Source organism: Ruditapes philippinarum, unplaced genomic scaffold (genome assembly GCF_026571515.1).
Source record: "Ruditapes philippinarum isolate M1 unplaced genomic scaffold, ASM2657151v2 ctg101_1_1_1_1, whole genome shotgun sequence".
In the NCBI taxonomy this organism is placed as follows: domain Eukaryota; kingdom Metazoa; phylum Mollusca; class Bivalvia; order Venerida; family Veneridae; genus Ruditapes; species Ruditapes philippinarum.
The window spans coordinates 393797-413818 of record NW_026857073.1 but is presented as its reverse complement, the minus strand read 5'-3'; the positions used below and the strand labels follow the sequence as shown (position 1 = coordinate 413818).

At 31.3% G+C, this 20022-nt stretch overlaps 1 protein-coding gene across 1 annotated transcript in view; it reads left to right on the top strand.

Moving 5' to 3' along the window:
* The first annotated feature begins 14601 nt into the window (after positions 1-14601).
* Positions 14602-20022, top strand: part of LOC132748674 (kinesin-like protein KIF26B) — a 252423-nt gene continuing 247002 nt past the window's right edge. The window contains exon 1 of the mRNA XM_060738285.1: positions 14602-15199. Within this exon, the coding sequence (XP_060594268.1) occupies positions 14972-15199 (228 nt within the window). The 5' untranslated portion in view covers positions 14602-14971. The remainder of the gene's footprint in view (positions 15200-20022) is intronic.

Genomic DNA, 20022 nt, shown 5'->3' with positions numbered 1-20022 from the left:
TTTTATGTATAGTACAATAAACACTTATTTAAAGAAAACTAGTCAGTATTATATTAAAACATTTTGATAATTTCTCTATATAATAATTTGTGTAATAGTAAAATATGCGAAGTAAAAGTTGGACGTTGCTAAGTGGGTCAATGCTATGCACTCATTTTATTTTCTTCAACAAGCGCAGTACGACCTCTTTGGTATTGTATATAGGATAATATAGAATAAGAAATTTGTTTTTCATCATTTCTAATGTGAACTTGAAAAATACGATTAATATAAAACATACACAGTACATACACACCGTTTTAAATTAACATCATCCATAAAATTGGGGTCGTGAAATTTCCCTTATAACCTGGCAAACAGAACAATTTATAGTGTTATTGATCATTAAATGGTATCAATAAAGGTTTTGTTTCTCAAATTCTTGTTTTGTTTCTCAAATTCTTGATATCATAAGCATTTTTGCCTTTAACAAAGCTTCTTACAAATAGAAATAAAATTATGTAAAACAAATATATAAAATAAATTTATCGATCTCACTTAAAATGTTTTCATTATTATGATGTTATTATTACACTTACAAGCTTTTTCATTTACCAAAAGTACAATTAATGAACATGTTTTAAAAGTCCATTTAAAGCGATTATATACGTAAATTTTCAGCCTACATGAAGAAGTACAACCAGATGTAGGATATTTACAGGACAATAATAAATGCAAGAAACTTGCAGGTAAGCCCGTGTTTACAGTAACAATATTTATGTTTGTTCAAGTGTTGTTTTCTGGAAGAAATCATAGAAACATAGAAACGTTCGTCTGTTCAAGTAGAAATACACTCGCCCAAAATTTTGTATACACAACTCAAGAGTAAAATTACCTGATTGTTGATAATGAATGGTTTGCCTGCTAAAATATATTGTGGTTAAAAACAGCATCTTTTTGCTTTTCTTTTATTTCCTGTGTAATGCTTCATGATAAACCACGTAAAGGAAATAAGAACGTCAACTAAAATGAAACGTTTTTTTTTATATTTTTGAAAAATACACTTTTCTTAGGTAAAATTTTGGACTTACAACAGACATGTTTTCAAAAAACTTGTGGTTTCCAAATATCTGAACAGGTCTAAAAATTTAATCATTTTGTATAAAGAAAAGTTTAAAATCAACATACAAGTGTGTTTCCTGTAGTCATGTTTAATTTAATAATGTTTGTGTGTTACTCTTAGACTAAGGTAAATCTGTAATGATTTTATCATTTTTCATTTTGAAATATTTGGTTCTGTCTTGTCTCAACGCTGTCTTAGCAGTGGCAGTCTGGTATACAATGGCTCAAAGATCAATAATACATGTATATCCACATAAATCAATCAAGTGGATTTTTGATGATTCACGTAGCGCTGGTAATAAAGTCGTCTGCCTTTTGTACTCATAATATAAACAATTACATGTCTTACATAAACATTTATTATTATGAAAATAAACTTTCCAATTGTTAATTTGGTTACTAGAACGGAGCAAACATTTCATTTTAGAATTATACATATATAGTAGATCGTCATGCAAAGAGATTTACAAAGCAATTATTACATGTCTTACAGAAAACATTAATTATGATAATAATTCTGACGGGAGAAATTACATTCGTTTTCACAAAAAAATGATAAGATAAGTTATTTACATAGTATTTAATGATTTCAATCTAAAACCCAGTTAGTACTAGAAATCCTACCGGTAACTTCACAGAGTATTATATACCATATCTTACCCAAAAAGTCTGACCATACTCCCTACAAATCAATGCGAAGGAAAGAGGTTAGCAGGCAGCCCTTATCTTTGGTATTACCTCCTCGGTCATTTACATATCCATAAGGAATCTATAAAAAGTACATGCATGAAGAATCTGTGACATAACAAGTTATATGCAAGTAAACATAATAATAGTTATAACTTGCGACTACCTGGCTGATAGATAAGCTTCATTTCATCTTGTATTGTCTATTCGTTTATTGTTGGTCGTCAAATGGAATAATTTATGTAACTATAATTCTAGAAGTGACATGTGACCATAGTTCAATGCATGCCAATTGAATTATAAGAAGTGTATGTAAAGCGGTAGACATGTTAGGCTTCCAGGGGGGAAAGAAGATTTCAATATATATAGTACATCGGTTAAATATTGTTTCTTTAATTACAATCGTGCATGAAACTATAAAAAAATATGTTCTATTTTTTGTAAAAGATGCAATTTTATTTAACCTGTTGGTTTATGTCAGACAAAAGAATAGCATTTTCAAACTTCAATCGATGAAATAAAATAGCATCTTCAAGACAAACGAAAGAATATTCTCTATATGAAAACTCAAGATCTCCTGAAGGATTGTTATTAAGTCGATGTTATGCCCTCAATTTTTATATCTATACTTTTATAGAAATACATTGATATAATACAGCCAATGGCAGACAATTGTCGCTATCTTTTAATTTTCGAATATCGCGTTCTGTTAACATTTTTGAATGATAGATAATTGAAAGTCGAAGTGGCGCGCGCGTTCAGTTCAAAAACCAAATTGATATTTGTACAACTTATTTAGAACATATTTATCAACTGCTGTAATAGCTTGTTCTACACCAATTTCTCTAGAGATGGTTATCCCCAGACTGCGCTTTTGTACGTGACATTTTATTTTCGATAATACACCAGTTTCACAAGCATAGAAACAAGGCTTTTAAGACGATTTATATAGAAAAAAAACATATTTTTTAAAATAATTTAGATAGCTTAAAACATAATATTATTACGAAAATGATCATCATTACGCTCATTTTTTTCTTTATCAAGTTAGCTGATCGACTATATATTCCAAACGATTTACTATTAAAATGGCGATTGACCAATAAATGTATCACAAAATGATTAGGATAAAATATAAATCTGGCTAAAACATAAAAAAGACTGCCCACTTTTTTCATAATTGAACATTATAGAAAAAGGCAGATGATTTCCTTGGGCTATTTGAGTTATTTATCTTTCATGCGAAGTAAATTATAAATTGAAAGGAATGGTGGCAAAATGAAAATTTACTTTGACTTTCACCTGTTCACTCGCAATATATCCTTGAATAGGCATAATGTCACTTAAACTTGTAATGTATTATGACACTTGGAAACTAAATCAGAAATCCTTCAGTTAAATGATTTAAGTTTCCATTTGTGATAGGTTCGCAGAAATAAATTATTCAGTATTTAACCAAAATTCATCAAAGTTACTTTTACTTATCGATGGGAATGAATCGTTAGATAGTTTATGAAAGCAAGAGATTCATGGTTTTTACGACAATATAATAGATATAGCACTGCACAAAGTAACCAAAATAAAACATTCAAGTATACAAATCTACGTTTATACCAATTTGTGTCATATGTATGTTTTTGCAAACTACATTTTCCTCTAAGAGTTGAAATAAAAAAATATCATGATGTAACAAAAATAGTAATTGTAAAGACATTATCTTTAAGCCTACAAGTATTTGAATTCAATCAGCTAAAAGTGATGCAAATATACAATCAGAAAATGAATAAATCTAAGAACAAAAAAATGGCAATATTTTTAGGAATTGTAGTGATTGCGGTGTGACGTATTTTTAAGTTCATCCACTAATTCCAAATTGCCAGAGATAGTCCAATTGACTGCATATATCGTTGGCGCTTTTTTAATTATTGCAGATCGTTGGTGCTATCTCTTTTTGGGTTTTTTGCATAAGAGATGATTTTCAGTCAAGATGGCGCTAAATATTTCATCCCATGAATAAATTAATATTTAGACAAATTAGTTGAAATACAATAAGGTGAAGGCCATATTAGTGTCATTGGCATGCGTCAGTATGTGATTAAGGTAGGTTTACTGTAATGCTTTCCTGCCAAAAATTCTAATATATAATATTGATTGTGAATGAAATTTCATATCTTTCGTTTATTTTCATAAAATGGTTTTGGAGGACATATGTAAATCATAAAAATCTTAAACCCATCAACAGTTTTTACTTATAGCGAGCTCGAAAAGCTGGCCCGAAAGGTCTGCTCGCAAAGCGAGCTTTACGGTAACGCGAGTACCTGCTAGACAGTGATGGTTTTGAAAACTTTCGTCCGAAGTACCGAAGTGACACTTCGCAACGTTTCGAATTACAAGATAACGATAAAAGCCGAGGTATTCTGATTGAAAACGGAAACGTAGACTGGTGTCTTGCGCACTAATATGGGAACCCCCATAATAAGACAGGGAACCAGAATAAACGGAAGCAGTGTATAAAATACCGAATGACAATTTTAAAACGGAAAATGTAAAATAAAAATAACAGTAAATCGAGCTCGCTTTGAGGCTTTGCCTTTTTCATATTAATATGCATCACATATGTAAATGATTTCATTTTAAACATAAAATGATTAAAAAAAATGAAAAATGAAATGTTCTGTCATTGCATTGGGTAGATATAAAGTTTATAAGTTCTGTAAAGTATCGTTTCTCTGGCTGTTTAAATTAAACTATACTTTGTCGGTGTGTGATTGTCTTTTTATGAAATATAAACAGATATTTTTCAATTTTCATAATTATATGTATAGCTAGCGACTGTACAACGTTAAGCAATTGTAAAAGAAAAAATGTCATGGTGCTTTTCTGGACACTATTTCCTTCTTGTCAGTAAGATCATTATTCTTCCTAAGCTTTCACGTAAGACAGATTAATCATACATTTAGTCAAGACAGGAAGTAATCTCCATTAGGACCCTGGACGATTTTTTATACAATTATGTCTGCTGATGACGTTGCATTACCTTTAGACTAGTAAAGGAATACAAAACAAAATGTTTAAAAGGCAAAATTCAAATTTAAAATGTAATATTACGATAAATGTTATACTGAGTTACTTTCTCAATGAATTGAAATGCATAATTGATTTAAACTATTCTACATCCCCCAAATTAATTTTCATATAAAGGCTAGCTTATCTTCGTTTAAAACAGAACAAATAACATTATTCTAATTACAGATTAATCACATCATAATCTGAATTGTAAGTACCCATTTATTGAAGACTTGTGGGGTCATTTCAAATTCCCGATTTTCACAATTTTGATTATTACCAGATTAAAGTTTGGTGGTATTTTAGACGATTAAACCCTTTGTAAAAGCACTTAATTTTAAATGTCTTTTCTCTTTATGGTATATATCATTTAAATGTGTAGTACTTAAGCAAAGTAAAAAAGAAACGCTGCCTTCTATTAATGGTGTTAACATAGTACTATTCTTTAAAAACACATAGATATAGATAAGCAATAGAGAAAAATCCAATCAGCTTCACTCCCAGATGTAAACTATTTGCAAGACAGAACTTAATGCAAGTATTTGAGCGCGTGTTTCCGTTTACGACATGTATATTCAAGTGCTTTTTCTAGGAAGAAATCATAGAAAATAGAAAACGATCGTCTGCCTAAGTAGATATGCACACACCCATAGTTATGTCTAAATGTTTCGGGGTAAAAATACCTGATTATGAACATGTTACGTTTGTGTGAATTTCCGATCTCAAAGTTTCTTTCTCAGAGACTTATTCTACTTTTCTACGTTGTGAAGCCTGATTTAATCCTGTGCATAGCCATGATTATTAATTAATGAGTAATTGATAAAATAAAGATACCGTTAACAACTTACATAAATAAATGTAAATCGTTACATAATAAATAGTGTTTGCTTTAAAAGACAACCCTGCCATTATAATACCTCCCAAATTACAAGATTTCATGGTAAGTTCATTTTAAGCTTCAAGTAACAGTTTCGATGTTCATTTTCTACGAATGGTTGTTTCCCAACCTTGAAGAATGCTTTGAAATTATCTTTGTTTTAAACCAACTTGATTTTGCCTAGTCAGAAGCATAACGTCAAATCGTCTCGTCTACTTGTCTTTTGACGCCATCAACTATCAAAGTTGATCAATTACTGGTGTATTACAAGATGGTTCAAACACGTTAAATGAATTTGTGGTTTAGCATTTTTGTGTTGATGTTAAGGAAAGTTACATAATCAGTTTGGCATCTGTCACAACGCCAATACATGTATATGATATATCATAATAATCATATATAAACTGATAAATATAGAGTAGAAATATAGAGAAGAACGACAAGTATAATTTCAGTTTTAATACGTTACTACAAAGATGCAAATGTAGCATGTTTCTTACTTATCATGTTTTCCAATTTTAACATATACAGATTAGAATTGACCGTACTTAAACAAAACAGAACTGTTAGCAAAACCACTTTGAATTATTCAATTTTTTCAACATTTTAACACTTTTCATATTTAAAAGTTGAGTTTAAGAAAACAACATTACAAAAACAAATTATTTATAATCTGAATTTTAATATTTTTCTGCATGTTGATACCCTCCTTAAGAAAGGGAAGTACAACGTCCCTGCGTACGTTCTTATTATTGTACGTCCTTATCTTCTTTTCCGATCAATTAAACTGCGGTTTATGTAACTTATTCAGAACATGTTTCATTACCAGTGGATGACTCCAACTTTTTAGGTCTACAGTCAATGTCATAGTGACAATATAAAATCCTTGTCTAATCAATAATTTAAGAAGAAATAAGCCATGGTTTATGTAACTTGGTACCGACATTGTCCATGGCAAGAATATGCCCCCTAATCATTTAAGATTATTATATCAACTGTCAAAAGGGACACCTTGTGTAAAATCATTAAATCAGGAATAAGTCTAAGTTCGTTAAAATTGGCAGGGATATTGCTGATGGCCAGTAGATGACCCATATTCATTTTGAGCTAATTATGTCACGGTCAAAGTGACAGTTGATGTACAATCTTTGCCTGATTAATAATAAGTTTCCTCAGTCATAGGTTTCTAAATTGTTTTACTTAGAATACTATTTATACGCATTTATGTTATGTTCTGCCCTATGAAATATGCATAAGTATGTAAATATACCACTGTGAATGACAAATGAAGTGTGGGCACCAATGTCCAACTGACACAGTTCTACATGTTAGCTATCATAAGGATAGATAGACTACGTCTGTTCACGTATTCCCAAAAGTTCTACTTTGTAGTCCAATTGACGGTGTGAATCATTGGCGCTTTTTTCAATTATCGCATATCGTTTGTGCTGCTTCGTATTTTGTGTACTTTTTTTGCACAACAGATGATTTAAAGCCGAGATGTCGGTCTCTCTTACATCTCGTAAATTAATGGATGTTTGCTCAAATCTTTTGATATACATCAATGTGGGTGTTTTTTGTTTCGCTACCCATTACCATGTATTACCATGTACGAAAGAGAATAATTTATTTGATTTGATGGCAAAAAACATATAACGAGATTCTGTTGTAACAATTGTTTTTCAACTTTAGCTTTTATATTTATAGCTACCTCATTTTGAATAATTGACCGACATGTTACCAACAGATCCAATGTGCCTACATGTATAAGACACAAATAACATGAAAACAATAATTTGAAAACACGTGAACAACATAAAAGGGATATAAATCTCAAACCAGTGAAAATTCATCTCCATACTTCTTTGCTTATACTTTCCTCTGCAGAAGGTTAGTGCAAGAGAAATGCTCTTGAGATAGAGTAATGAGAGATTAAGTCATATACAGGAAGTTATTACCATCAGGATTATTGGACGATTATTGGACAATTGCTAACGTATTGTCATTAGGGGACGACTGCGCATTTGTTATGTATTTTGATAACGCTATGTGACACTTTGGTTAATTTATCTTTGCATGCTATCTTAAAGTAGTAAAAGTATCCATTTAAATTAATTACATTTAAATAGTACAAACAACCGTCGGCCCCCTCTTGGAAATTATTTCATTGACACGTATGGTCAATCTGTTTTCATAATTGATAAAATTGATTCAAATTGATAATGTTTAGTAAATGTGCGCATGCAATTAGGTTGTATTAACACAAAAGTGAACTGGTTATGTCTTTTTCTTCATAACTAATTCTCAAGAGATCGTTTGAATGCCAAAGCCATAAATCAAATTAGTGTCCTTTTCAATAACTGACGCATATGACGCATTCATTTAAATGCAACAAAAAGTAACAGCTTATTCGTATAAACTTATAAAATATAGTCATGATTCAGCTTCACGAATACACGATTTCAACTTCATGGACTCATATTTTCACAATTTTAACCTCATAAATTCACGATTTAAACTTCATGAATTTATGATTTCAACTTCGCGAATGTAATGTAAAAATTGAAGTTAAAACCGTGATTTTATTAAGATGAATGGGTCCGATTCATTAACCCTTTCACTGCCATATGGACGGCTTTAGCCGTTTCTATAATAATAATAGTAATAATAATAAATTAATAATAATAATAATAAAAATAATAATAAATATAAAGAAAATTATACAATCGACAATTATTATTATTATACTAACAGATTTGGAAACATATATAATTATAATAGTACTAATAACAAATAATAATAATTATATTAAATAATAATATAGTAATTTCTTAGAAAATCCTCTGGCAAATAGGTGAACAATAAAACAATAACCCTCTGGCAGCGAAAGGGTTAAAATCAAAATATAACTTCGTAAATAGAAATTTTTGTTTGTGTTTCGATAATGGATGGCTGGTTAATTCTAAAATTAACCGTTATGTATGCTGATTTTAAATGCGAACCTCTTGATAAGACACTTTCTATGAAGATCTTTACAAAGGAAGGTGCTGTGGAATTTCATTTAAACGCCTCTTTCTGGTCTTGCGGATATAATACAAATATTTGAGACATATAAAACTTTAATTGTTTATTAAAATATACTATCAACTTACTGTCATAACTGAACGTCAACCCATGTTTAAAACATGAACTGAGCTATCATGAATTAATGGCTACTTTTACCTTTGATTATCCGGAGTTTTTGTTTTGTTTTTATTTGTTCCGGAGTTTATGTTGTGTTTATTTGCTTTATTTATTGGAATGGGGAAGCATCAATCACTGTTTGGTGTTTATCTAGGAAATGACACAGCAATGTGTGTTTTATAAAAATATAGAAAGGTTAATGAACGAAAAAACACTGTCATGCTTATTGCTCTTAAAAAAGATAAAATGGAGCATTTGAAGAAAGCCCCATTTGAAAAAAATGAACACGTTGCTGGATCGGTTTGCTTGAGCCTGATCATGAACTATATTGGAAAATACAAAGGACCGTAAACACTCACTAACATGACTGAACTTAAGAAGAAACTCAACTTTTATGTAGGGAATAGTTTTACCTCATTCAGTATGGAATTGCCAGATGAGTCGTGTATTTTAAAATGACGTCAATTCGGCGTTCTTCAGAATGAAAATGCGTGCCTAGGTTAGCGTCATTTCGCCTTTGCACACCTGTAAGAAAATAACGTTAGTAATGGACGGAATGACATAAATTTCTATGACATATTAATCTCAGTGGATGAGTATTTAAAGTATTTGAAGAAGCTCTAGAATATGCAAGAAAAATTATCTAATATCTGTTTGTATTTTAGATTTAAATATCCGTCCCTAGGGTAACCGCGCGTAGGCGCAAATTGGCGAGCCTCGTAACCGCCCAATGAGCGACTACCCTCAAGACAGATATTCCGACCCATATTGCAGCACATGACATATATAAGCACAAATGGCAGTAAAGAGATCCACGGTGCCCTGTTATGTCTCTCGGTGCCTTAAATTTTCACTTTATAACTGAAATATAGCTCTAATTTATTATTATGGCGGTCAATTGATGTTAAGGAAAAGAGGAAACACAAGAGCTAATAGCTGTGTCATGACAAAACCAACATAATGGGTTTGCGACCAGCATGGATCAAGACCAGCCTGCGCATCCGCGCAGTCTGATCAGGATCCATGCTGTTCGCTTCCAAACCCTATAACAAATAGAGAAACTGATAGCGAACAGCATGGATCCCGATCAGACTGCGCGGACGCGCAGGCTGGTCTGGATCCATGCTGGTCGCAAACCCATTATGTTGGTTTTGTCGTGACACGGCTCAATATTATGTTATTTTCATTATCAGCAGTACAATGCTCTTTAAACAATATAACAAAACGTAAATGAGACACAACATGCATCACACGCCAATAATGTGATTTGCAAGCTTTGTAGTATTTGTCTAGTATGTTAAAATGTCTAGTCAACAATTCGCTACCTAAACTAAATAAATGTGTTGTCTTTTAGAAAAAAGAACCTGCTTATCAAATTACAACAGTTGGCCATTTTTTACATAATTGAACTTCATCAGTTTCACTTTATTTAATTATATGTCTGATTTATTGAAATCTTTCTGATTATAAGCCTATTTTACAGGCATGTTATTTGTGTGTGTTTGTTGTTGTTTTTTGCTTTGTTTTGTTTTTTTGTTGTTTTTTTTGGTCAATGTAACAATTTGAAACCTTATTTGTTGTTCAAGATTGCATAGCCATTATTTTTTTAGTACGAAATCTTATTAAGAATTCTTATGAGTTCTCAGTAGGGTGTTCTGGTTTAGTGAAGGTCAGTATATATATTTCACTGTAGACAAGAACTAATTGAACAAAAACAAATAGTTATATTACAGCTGGAAATTACTTTTTGATAATAATAATATATAAATGGGATACAGAAATATAGGCTATCTCGTCTTAAATGTTAAGACTAGGCTAAGAGCTGCCAGCGACGGAACAGCCTAAGTATGTAATGAACTACGGAAAGCAAAAAAATCTGGAAACCATTTTCTGATCTATTATTTTTGGACGGAGTAAGTGTTATTACTGCAAGTGGCTATAGGAGGATTTGCGACCAGTTTCTTTGATTTTCAGGAAGCGTTCATCAGTAGTTCTAGATTGCATTGGCATCTTGCTGAAAGTTCGTGATTTAGGGAGAGTAATGGGTTTGGACATATTTAATTTTTTACTGGATCTAGCTACATACTTTATTCAGAATTTGGATCTTATTGGAAATGTATTTATCCGCGGCAAGAAATTTGCGAATTTTGATGGAATATACATGTTTATTCATTTTGTTGTAATATTGAAAAAAATACATTAAAACATTTGAGTAAAGGAATGTGATATATGAAAATATATCAGCAAAATATTCACAGAGACGTTAACGTATGAGTTGAAAAGTAAATGTCATAATTATATATACGTTACAAAGATACGTGTGAACGTCAGTGTTCAGTTTGTGTTCTTGTTTTGCTTTTTGTTTTGTGTTTTTTTAGGGTATGTGTTTGTGTGAGTGCGTGCGTGCGTGTGTACGTGCATGCGTGCGTGGATGTTTTTTTTTTAATCTTCGCGCGCGTTATTTGAAATGTGATGCTGCCGTAACATGGAATATACGTTTGAATTTAAACATACAGCACTTTATGAATTTAAACATATATTTTATATATTCAGCCCCAATTTCGCCAATTTTACCAAAAAAAACCCCACCCTTTTTTGTTGCATAATTGCAAAAAAAAAAAAGATTTTTTATTCAAACACTTACTAGACACAGTAATTGCAAAATTAAATTTAAGGTTTTTTGATATTTCACGATTTCAATTTTCAGACAAACATATGCCACCAGGGGGAATAGTTTGGGGTACATAATTCTCAGAGAAAACCGCGGCTCTACTTTTATCGTGCCATAAGTTTTAATTAAATAGATATATAGCTGCCAAATTCCAAGTGGTCCATGCGCGTGAACGTGAACGTTTCAATATTTTTGAAATCAGTTAAATTAATTTTTCGACAGATTAATAGACTCAACTTGAGTTATATTATCTGATAAGATAAATGGAAATAGAAACCAGGTCAACTCAAACAGATTATCCACCATGATATCAAATCCGGTAAAACTCTATGGAAACCAAAATTTTAACTTGCGTTAATAACATGTAACAATGTTGTATCGTTCTAGCTGCTTGATTTTAAGAATTATTTGTTGCTTGTTGGTGGTTTTTGTTGTTTCGATTTGTTTCAGCTGTTGTTCTTCTTCTTCTTTTTCTTCTTTTTCTTCTTATTCTTCTTAAAATTATTATCATCATCAGCATCATCATCATCATCACAATCATCATCTTCTTCTTCATCATCATCATCATCATCATCATTATAATAATAATAATAATTATTATTATTATTATCATTATCATTATCATTATTATTATTATTATTATTATTATTATTATTATTATTATTATTATTATTATTGCAAAATGATTCGCAACATACCTGTCAATTTCTAAAGAGACTAGGTATATTTATTAAAAGAAATGCTTAAACTTAACAGCTTTATTACATACAAAATAGAAGTGTTATAAGCTTCTGGTTACATAATATAAGTTTGATCCAAAATTTCAAATCAATGTTATCGAACCACCACCAGGTTAGGGTATTACAAAATTCGCGTTGGCCTCCTCTGTGCTTAAATTTAACGTTTCAGGTCAGACCCCCCCCCCCTTCCACCCATGAACATCCGCTTTTATCAACCGTAATAATTAATTTAAATATTTGTTTCGGGCACGCAGGTTGTCTTCTCCGGGGATTTTACTCGACGTGGTCAAAAACGATTTGTGTGTCTAAAACTAATGAGAGCGATGTAAAATGGACTTCTAAAATGTCTATCGGATAAGATGATGTACCTGAATTTCCTTCTTTAACATGATTCCATCTTCTGTTACCATGTAGTTGTCAGTGACGTCATTTTGTTTTCATTTTTGTCCATTGTTTGTTAGTTTATTATCTTTCTTTTTTGTGTCTTCTTTTGTGTGTGTGTTTTTGTTATTTTTCTATCTATTTTCATTATTTCCGTTTTTTATGTTTTGTTGTTGTTGTTGTTGTTGTTGTTTGTTATATTTTTGCTTTAGTGAAGGGGGTATTGGGGTAGTTCTTTTTTGATATTTGGGTTTGGGTTTTGAATGGAGTTCTTTTGTTGTTTTTAAGAGGTTGATTATTATTATTACTATTATTATTATTATAATTATAATTATCATTATCATTATCATTATCATTATCATTATCATTATCATTATCATTATCATTATCATTATCATTATCATTATTATAATTCCTCTTTTTGCTTTTGTTACTTTAAAACTTTTGTCATGTCAATTGAAGAATACAAAACTATGCAAATCAGCTTGGGTGGAGATACCAATTAACTTTTCTTACGTAAATATGCACATACCGTGAGTTTGAATAACACAAGCATATCAACATTTGAACCACTACTTTGATGTTTATAATCAGGATACGTCGAGTATTTATTCTTTCATGGAATGGTTGCAGATGACGATCTCTAAATTCTTTTTATTTTCTGACATAAGTGTACGCCTTTGAATCGCTTTGAACTTTATCTTGAGTTGTTAAGGTTATATTTTCATCGCCTTGATTTAATTAATTTTTGGCCAGCGATGGAGATATCTTAAAAGAAAAGACAGGCTAGAAACTTTGAAACGATGTAATTATGTTTTCTTAGCTTAGAAATTCGGACACGTGAAAATTTTCGAAATATCAAAACGTGAAATAATGGCAGTTCGGAAACTTTGGAATTAGTTGGCCAAAACCAACTTAATAACCTGTATTTTAAGGGAAGGAATAAGGCTTTAACCTTTCGGAGAATTTACTTCTGACTCTGACATGTGTATTTATTCGTTTCGGTTTTCATATAGTGATCTATTTTTCCTTGCGTAAGTTTTTTTATTATTCTTTAATTACTTGATCAGCATATATTGTGTTAAGAAAAGGGTATTTCAGTGCATCTTATTTTAAAACGCGGAGTAATTTTATTACAGTTAAAAGTTTACTCATTTTTTATAGTATTATACCAAACAAAGCAGATTTTTTTTAAAAATAAAATTAAATCAAAGTAATAAGTATTATGTTTCGTTACGAGCGGCAAATTATATTCAGATTATTTGTCGTCTGTTTAAGATGTCCGTTAGTTGCAAAAAGCATCCGGAATTTTAAAACGGTTAAGGATTTTAAGTGAATTATCCCGTCTAGGTCTCACGTTGCGGTGGAAATTATATATCTGCCTTTAAGAAATTCGTAACGAATCATAAAATTCTTCAATAGGGAATTGAAATGTGAAAATCTTATTACTGGATATTGAATCATAATGTTAAACGGGCGATAAATCGTGTGGAGATTATAATGTTTAGGTCCACGGTCGACGTAAATAGTGATTACGCCGTACTATTTTAATTAGCCATACGTTTTCCAGCCTAGACCCCGGGATTTGTGACCATACAGCTTATAACTTTAATGAGACATTTTATTAGTTGGACTTTTATTTAAGTTCGGCAAATTTTTTTCGTACTTCGATCGGATGTTTTGTTCAATTAAATTTGCATGTTTAGTACAAACATTGTAAGAATGACATGGATGTAGTGTGAATGTTTTATGTTGCTTATTCGGTTTAGTGTCAAATTTTATGTTTTCGTTGCATATAATTATAGCATTATTGAATATGAAGCTGACTTTACGGAAAAGAATGGAAATTTAAGAAATTGACTTTTTCTGCAGCGAAAAGACCGTCTAAGGTTGTCTAAAAAGAAATGAGATGCTATGAAAGTTTCGAAACAAACGTAATCATGAAAGGATTATATTGACGGCATTAAGTAGGTTTTTATCCACGTGCTAATTTTCCACTCGGATATTAATTGCGTTCGTTGTCCTATCTCCGTACTGTTACAGAGGAAAATATTTTTGAAAAATAGTTCCACTGTTTACATTTCGGAAGACAAGCGTACTCTGATATATTGGTGTGTTTGTTACACCTAGCAGACGAGAGTAAAAGCTCTGACATCATTTATCAAATTAATTACTCACAAAGACAATAACATCCGAATAACTAGTTAAACAAATTCCCGTATAGTGTAAATGACGGGATACTGAGGTATTTCAGAAGCTTAAACAATGTCGTCTGCGGAGAAACGCGACCTTGACCTTATATCAAACGTTGATACAGACGACAGTTTTGTGACTATGGATTTCACGTTATCTGACCAGCTAGATATAGAAGTATACAAATTAGAAGAGATGGTTAAATGTTTGGAGAACCTGGAACGCGCACTCGAGCCAAGGGGGGAAAACAACCAAACGACAAGGGATAATTGCCAGTTGATTGCCGTTATACACAATCAGGTAACGTAATTTACTCCGTGGTTATCTTGTCATTATTAAAATTTCATGGATACATGAGAGGGTTCGCGTGGATATATTCCATGGGCAGATATTTCTTATCGTATTAAAACTACGAAAAAGGTGATAGTGATTATAACATCTTAGCGTGAATTGTTCCCCTGCGGTGCTTTTGTTTATTGACCTTAATCATTCGGATCATCATTTTTTCCTGTATTTCTTTAGTAAGTGTAAACTTAAACTTGTTATTATAACACTCACTCTTGTTACAAGAGACAGGATTTTTATTTAATGAATTATTCAGTGTTTGTTTGAGCGTAATATAGAATTTTCGAAAGAATAAAAGACAACGTATTTTTCAAAGTAGATTAGACGTGGAATACACGGTAAGAATTTTTAGTCAATTATTTAGATGGTTCATTTATGATAGACAAACGTTCTTTGAAAACTTTTATAAATACTATTACATGTAAAATGTTTTCCGCTACAAATTTATTACTTTTATGTACACCATTGGATTATTTTACAACAAATGATTGATTGATTCAAAAATTTATATCATTACAATGTGTTTTTAGGTTTAGAAGTGAAATTCTTCATTCGACATAGATAATGTAGCCATAAAAGAGTAAACGAATTTGGTTGACTAAAGATTAAACCACGTTCTCTAAAGCAAGTTTCGGTTAGATTTTACTCAAACTTTAAGCTACTTATAATATCATATAAAAACGTATGATACAAAAAGGTTTTAGTGCACTTCCAGTTAAAGAACGTGATACTCATGCTGAGTATGCGTTTCGCTTTTTTCTTTGTTTTTGAAAATTAGATCAATACAACCGTAGAGGAGGTGATTTTGCCACTTACAGTGAGGTGACCCTCATTCTCACCTTCACTTACACATAATCTATATAAAATATCCCGCAAACCCTCTTATGACATTCTAAATATCATAGATCGCTAACTTTCTAAAAGGTGCCCTAATCCCGTACATGTCAAAACTTCCGTGAACATGATAATATACAGTCTTCCACTGATACCTAGATTTAGTGATTCGGTTTAAATTGAGATTAAATACCCCCTACCATTTGATAAACTGTCTTACTGTATAAGAGAAAAATAACCTTATAAGAACAGTGGAGAATAGGTCTTAAATATATTTAAGTAGAAGTTCAATATTTAAGATGTAACAAATTACGGTTTTGACAGTGTAATTTGTCAGGACTTGTCAGTGAATTAGATAGTTTAAATATATCTCAACGTGAAATCTGGTATCATTTACCTTAGCTTAAAGCTGATTGTTAGCACTATATGTACAAAAACTCTTCATGTACAGGTTAAACCATTTTTTTATTTTTTATTGCGTAACACATATTGTAAAAAAATTAACGAGATAATCTTGGTTAAAGACAGATAAACGGTGATTTACTTACTTAAATTGCTTGAAGCTTTAACTGGTGTCAGGGTCTTTCAAATTGAAAATTAATTTTGTTTGTAAATTCTTAAGGTCATACTAGACAAAAAGTCTAACAGAAAGCATCATCGTTATTAAGTGTATATGTACTATATAGAAGGAAGCAGAACACACGCACGCGCACGCACACACGCACGCACACACACACGCACACGCACGCACGCACACACGCACACGCGCACACAAACACGTTCATACATACATGCACATATAGAAGGAAGTAGAACAGGAAAAATATTTGTCTAACTGTACATACTAACATACGTGCGTACGTGCTGCGTGCATGCGTGCGTGCGTACCTTCGTATGTACGAACATACATATATGCGTACATACAACGTATTAACATTACGAAATTGAGATAATTCAGATAAATTTAGAATAGTTTATGAACTTTAAGAACAATATAAAAATGGTATCGATATTCTTAATGTTTCTCATTCGTTTATTTTAATGCACTTCTTCTATCAAATGTTTACGACCATAAATCTTGAGATTTAAATGTCATTATTATATCTGAAAATATCAAGAGATAAACACTTACCCTCCTGAGTTGTATAGTTATGCATGCTTGGTTATACTTCCGATCTTTCCAGATATTATTAAATGTATTTTATTGTATGGCTCTAATCTAAATGAAAGCGTCTAAAATCAGCATATCTTGAGCTTAAATTAGAAATTAGAATCTGAATTGACATCAAACGTTCGCTTTCAACATGGAACAGAAATGTTTCTTAAGGCGCCAGTATTACAGTATCGTCTGATATAAATGTCTTTCACTTCTATACAAACTGTCCTTTGGCATTTTAATTAGCCTTTAAATAACCAGAAATGTCGTAAAAGGCATAAATGCGGCGACACTCTCCCTTAATGAAGTGAATTCAGATGTAGTATTGATGCTTTATGATATCGCAGAAACTATTTAGGCTTTTCTCGTCATGTGTCGCAGACTTGCAGAAACACCGGAAACCGTGACGTAAGCAACGGAAGTCATGCGACATTCAGGCGCGTTCCAAGCGTCCGGTAACAAATATACAAGGAAAAGGCAGCATTAGCTTTTATTCGGCTTATTCAGTCAATCATTTTTATAAGAAAGTTGGGTTTTTTTCTTCGGAATATAAATCAATGTAAATTTGTAAGGATTGCACGCTACTGATATACAATTTGATGTCGCTTTAATGCAGATTATTTTCAAAATAGCACTGTATCACAAACATACATAATTGTAATTCAGAGTTTTTTATATTCATTTACATGTTATAATTAAACATTTCAATACATCAAAACAATTCATTGCACGCCGCATGCATTGTGACTCCAAATATAAAATAAGATCTTGTCTTGAGAAAGATTTCTTGATACTTTTTTTCACTTGTTGACTTGACTTTGTTTAGCATAATTGTCCTTCCATTGCATGTTGGTTTGTTTTCAAATTTATCATATGTTCGTGTATCAAAGAAATGAATATTTATAACGGAAAAAGTTCTGACTATTTTTGTCTTTACTAAGGCCCATTTTTGTTGAGATACTGCTGTGTACAATGATTCATTAATTTCAAGGAAAAATACCTTCTATTCTACAAACAAGAAATGTAAAGTGATCTATTTATTTGTAGCATTATGAAAAAATAGTTATTCACTGAAATTCACAGACATCAACATGACTATAAGTCAACATCTTGAATACATACTTAGTTTTGGAATGCTATCTTAAACAACCTGTATGCTATAATTTCCTCCTATTTAATATTTGCCCTACTTTTTGTCCAATGAGAATGCTCGGATTAAAAAATATTCTAACAAACTGTCGTCAGTAGAGCTAGTGTTTATCTTACCATTCATTTAAATGTTGCGTCAATCTGGATAACCTTGGAAAAGTAGGTCGACTATCTTAGTTAGACGCTGTTAATTAAATGTCTTAAACAGCTACATTCGCTCCTCCTTCGCTCCTTTTAGCTGTTAAAATACTTTGGTCTCTTTTTTCCTTTTAAACATTCTAAACCAAAAGGAACCTCAGAAATATTTCAGTTTGCCATACTTAAGGTTACATTTACGTTGTCGATAACAGAAAATTTAGAGAAAAATAAGTAATTCGACGTTTCCTTAAAAATGGTGAAAAAGACACAAATCCCAGGAAAAGGAAGTATCAATTCAAAACAAACAAAAAGTTAAAGTACATTTTGTGTAGAAGATGCTAAACCGTTAAAAAATTGCGTTATGTCTAATACAAGATAGCCGATTTGATCCTTTGGGAAAACTAAAAAGAGACAAACAGTCAAACTCGAGAAAAATCCGATGCAAAAATAATATCAGTCTTTTTATAGAAATGTAAAAATGCGAAAAAATGATATAATTAGAAGTTTGAAAGGACAACTGATAATGGAATAAAATAAAAGCAGACGACAGTTAGCCCGCTCTTAGATGTTTTTATCGGCAAAATGAAGTAGCGAGAAAATTGTCTTTGTTACTTTCAAACGGTATGGACAAGAACACGGAGACATTTTTATTCTGTTTTAACAATAACATTATTTTGCTCGTGTTTTTTATCATTAAAATCTAAATTCACTGCGTGGCAAATCACAATTGTGATATCTGTATGAAGAATCGCCGTGCAAGATGTGGCTATATTGACAAATCGGAGATATTTCTGTATGATTCTGCTATTTATAACTGTTAAAGCCCAAGGAAAAATATTTATGGTAACCTTTCACAAATCTTAACATAACTATTTCCTGAACTTGTCAAATAAAAATACAAATAAATTGACATTACAAGTGACAGCACAGCGTACATTGCAAATGTTTCGTGTTCTTAGAAAAGGCAAACTCGACTCAATGCGTTCATTTTCAGCTAATCATTGTTTAATTAAGAACAGATTATAAGAAACTCTCAGACCAGAATTAGTCAAAATAGATGTAATTTTCATGAAAACAAAAACATGAAAGGGAAATAGGTACGATTATTAATAGTTAAAGGGATACTTATGCAAATTAATGACAAAATATTAAATTGATCTTATGTACTCAAATCAAGGTAAACGACATTTTCTTAAAATCCCAGCATGAATTTCTGTATGAATTCTATATATTTTGGGTTTGAAGCATAAAAATATCTATATATGTTGAACAAAATTTAGACACCGACAGAATCGTCGAGTAGTTTAAAAACAAGTTATGTTACTTGAACAAACCCTGGAAGTTACAATAACAGATATTGTGGATATTTTATTATTAAAACAAGTCTAAACAATTCATTAACATGTTCATTAACGTTTCCAGAGTTCACTTTGACAACTTTTGTGAATTTTTAACGCTCTAACCTGACCCGAGCGGGTCAAGTTAGGAAACCGACATTTTA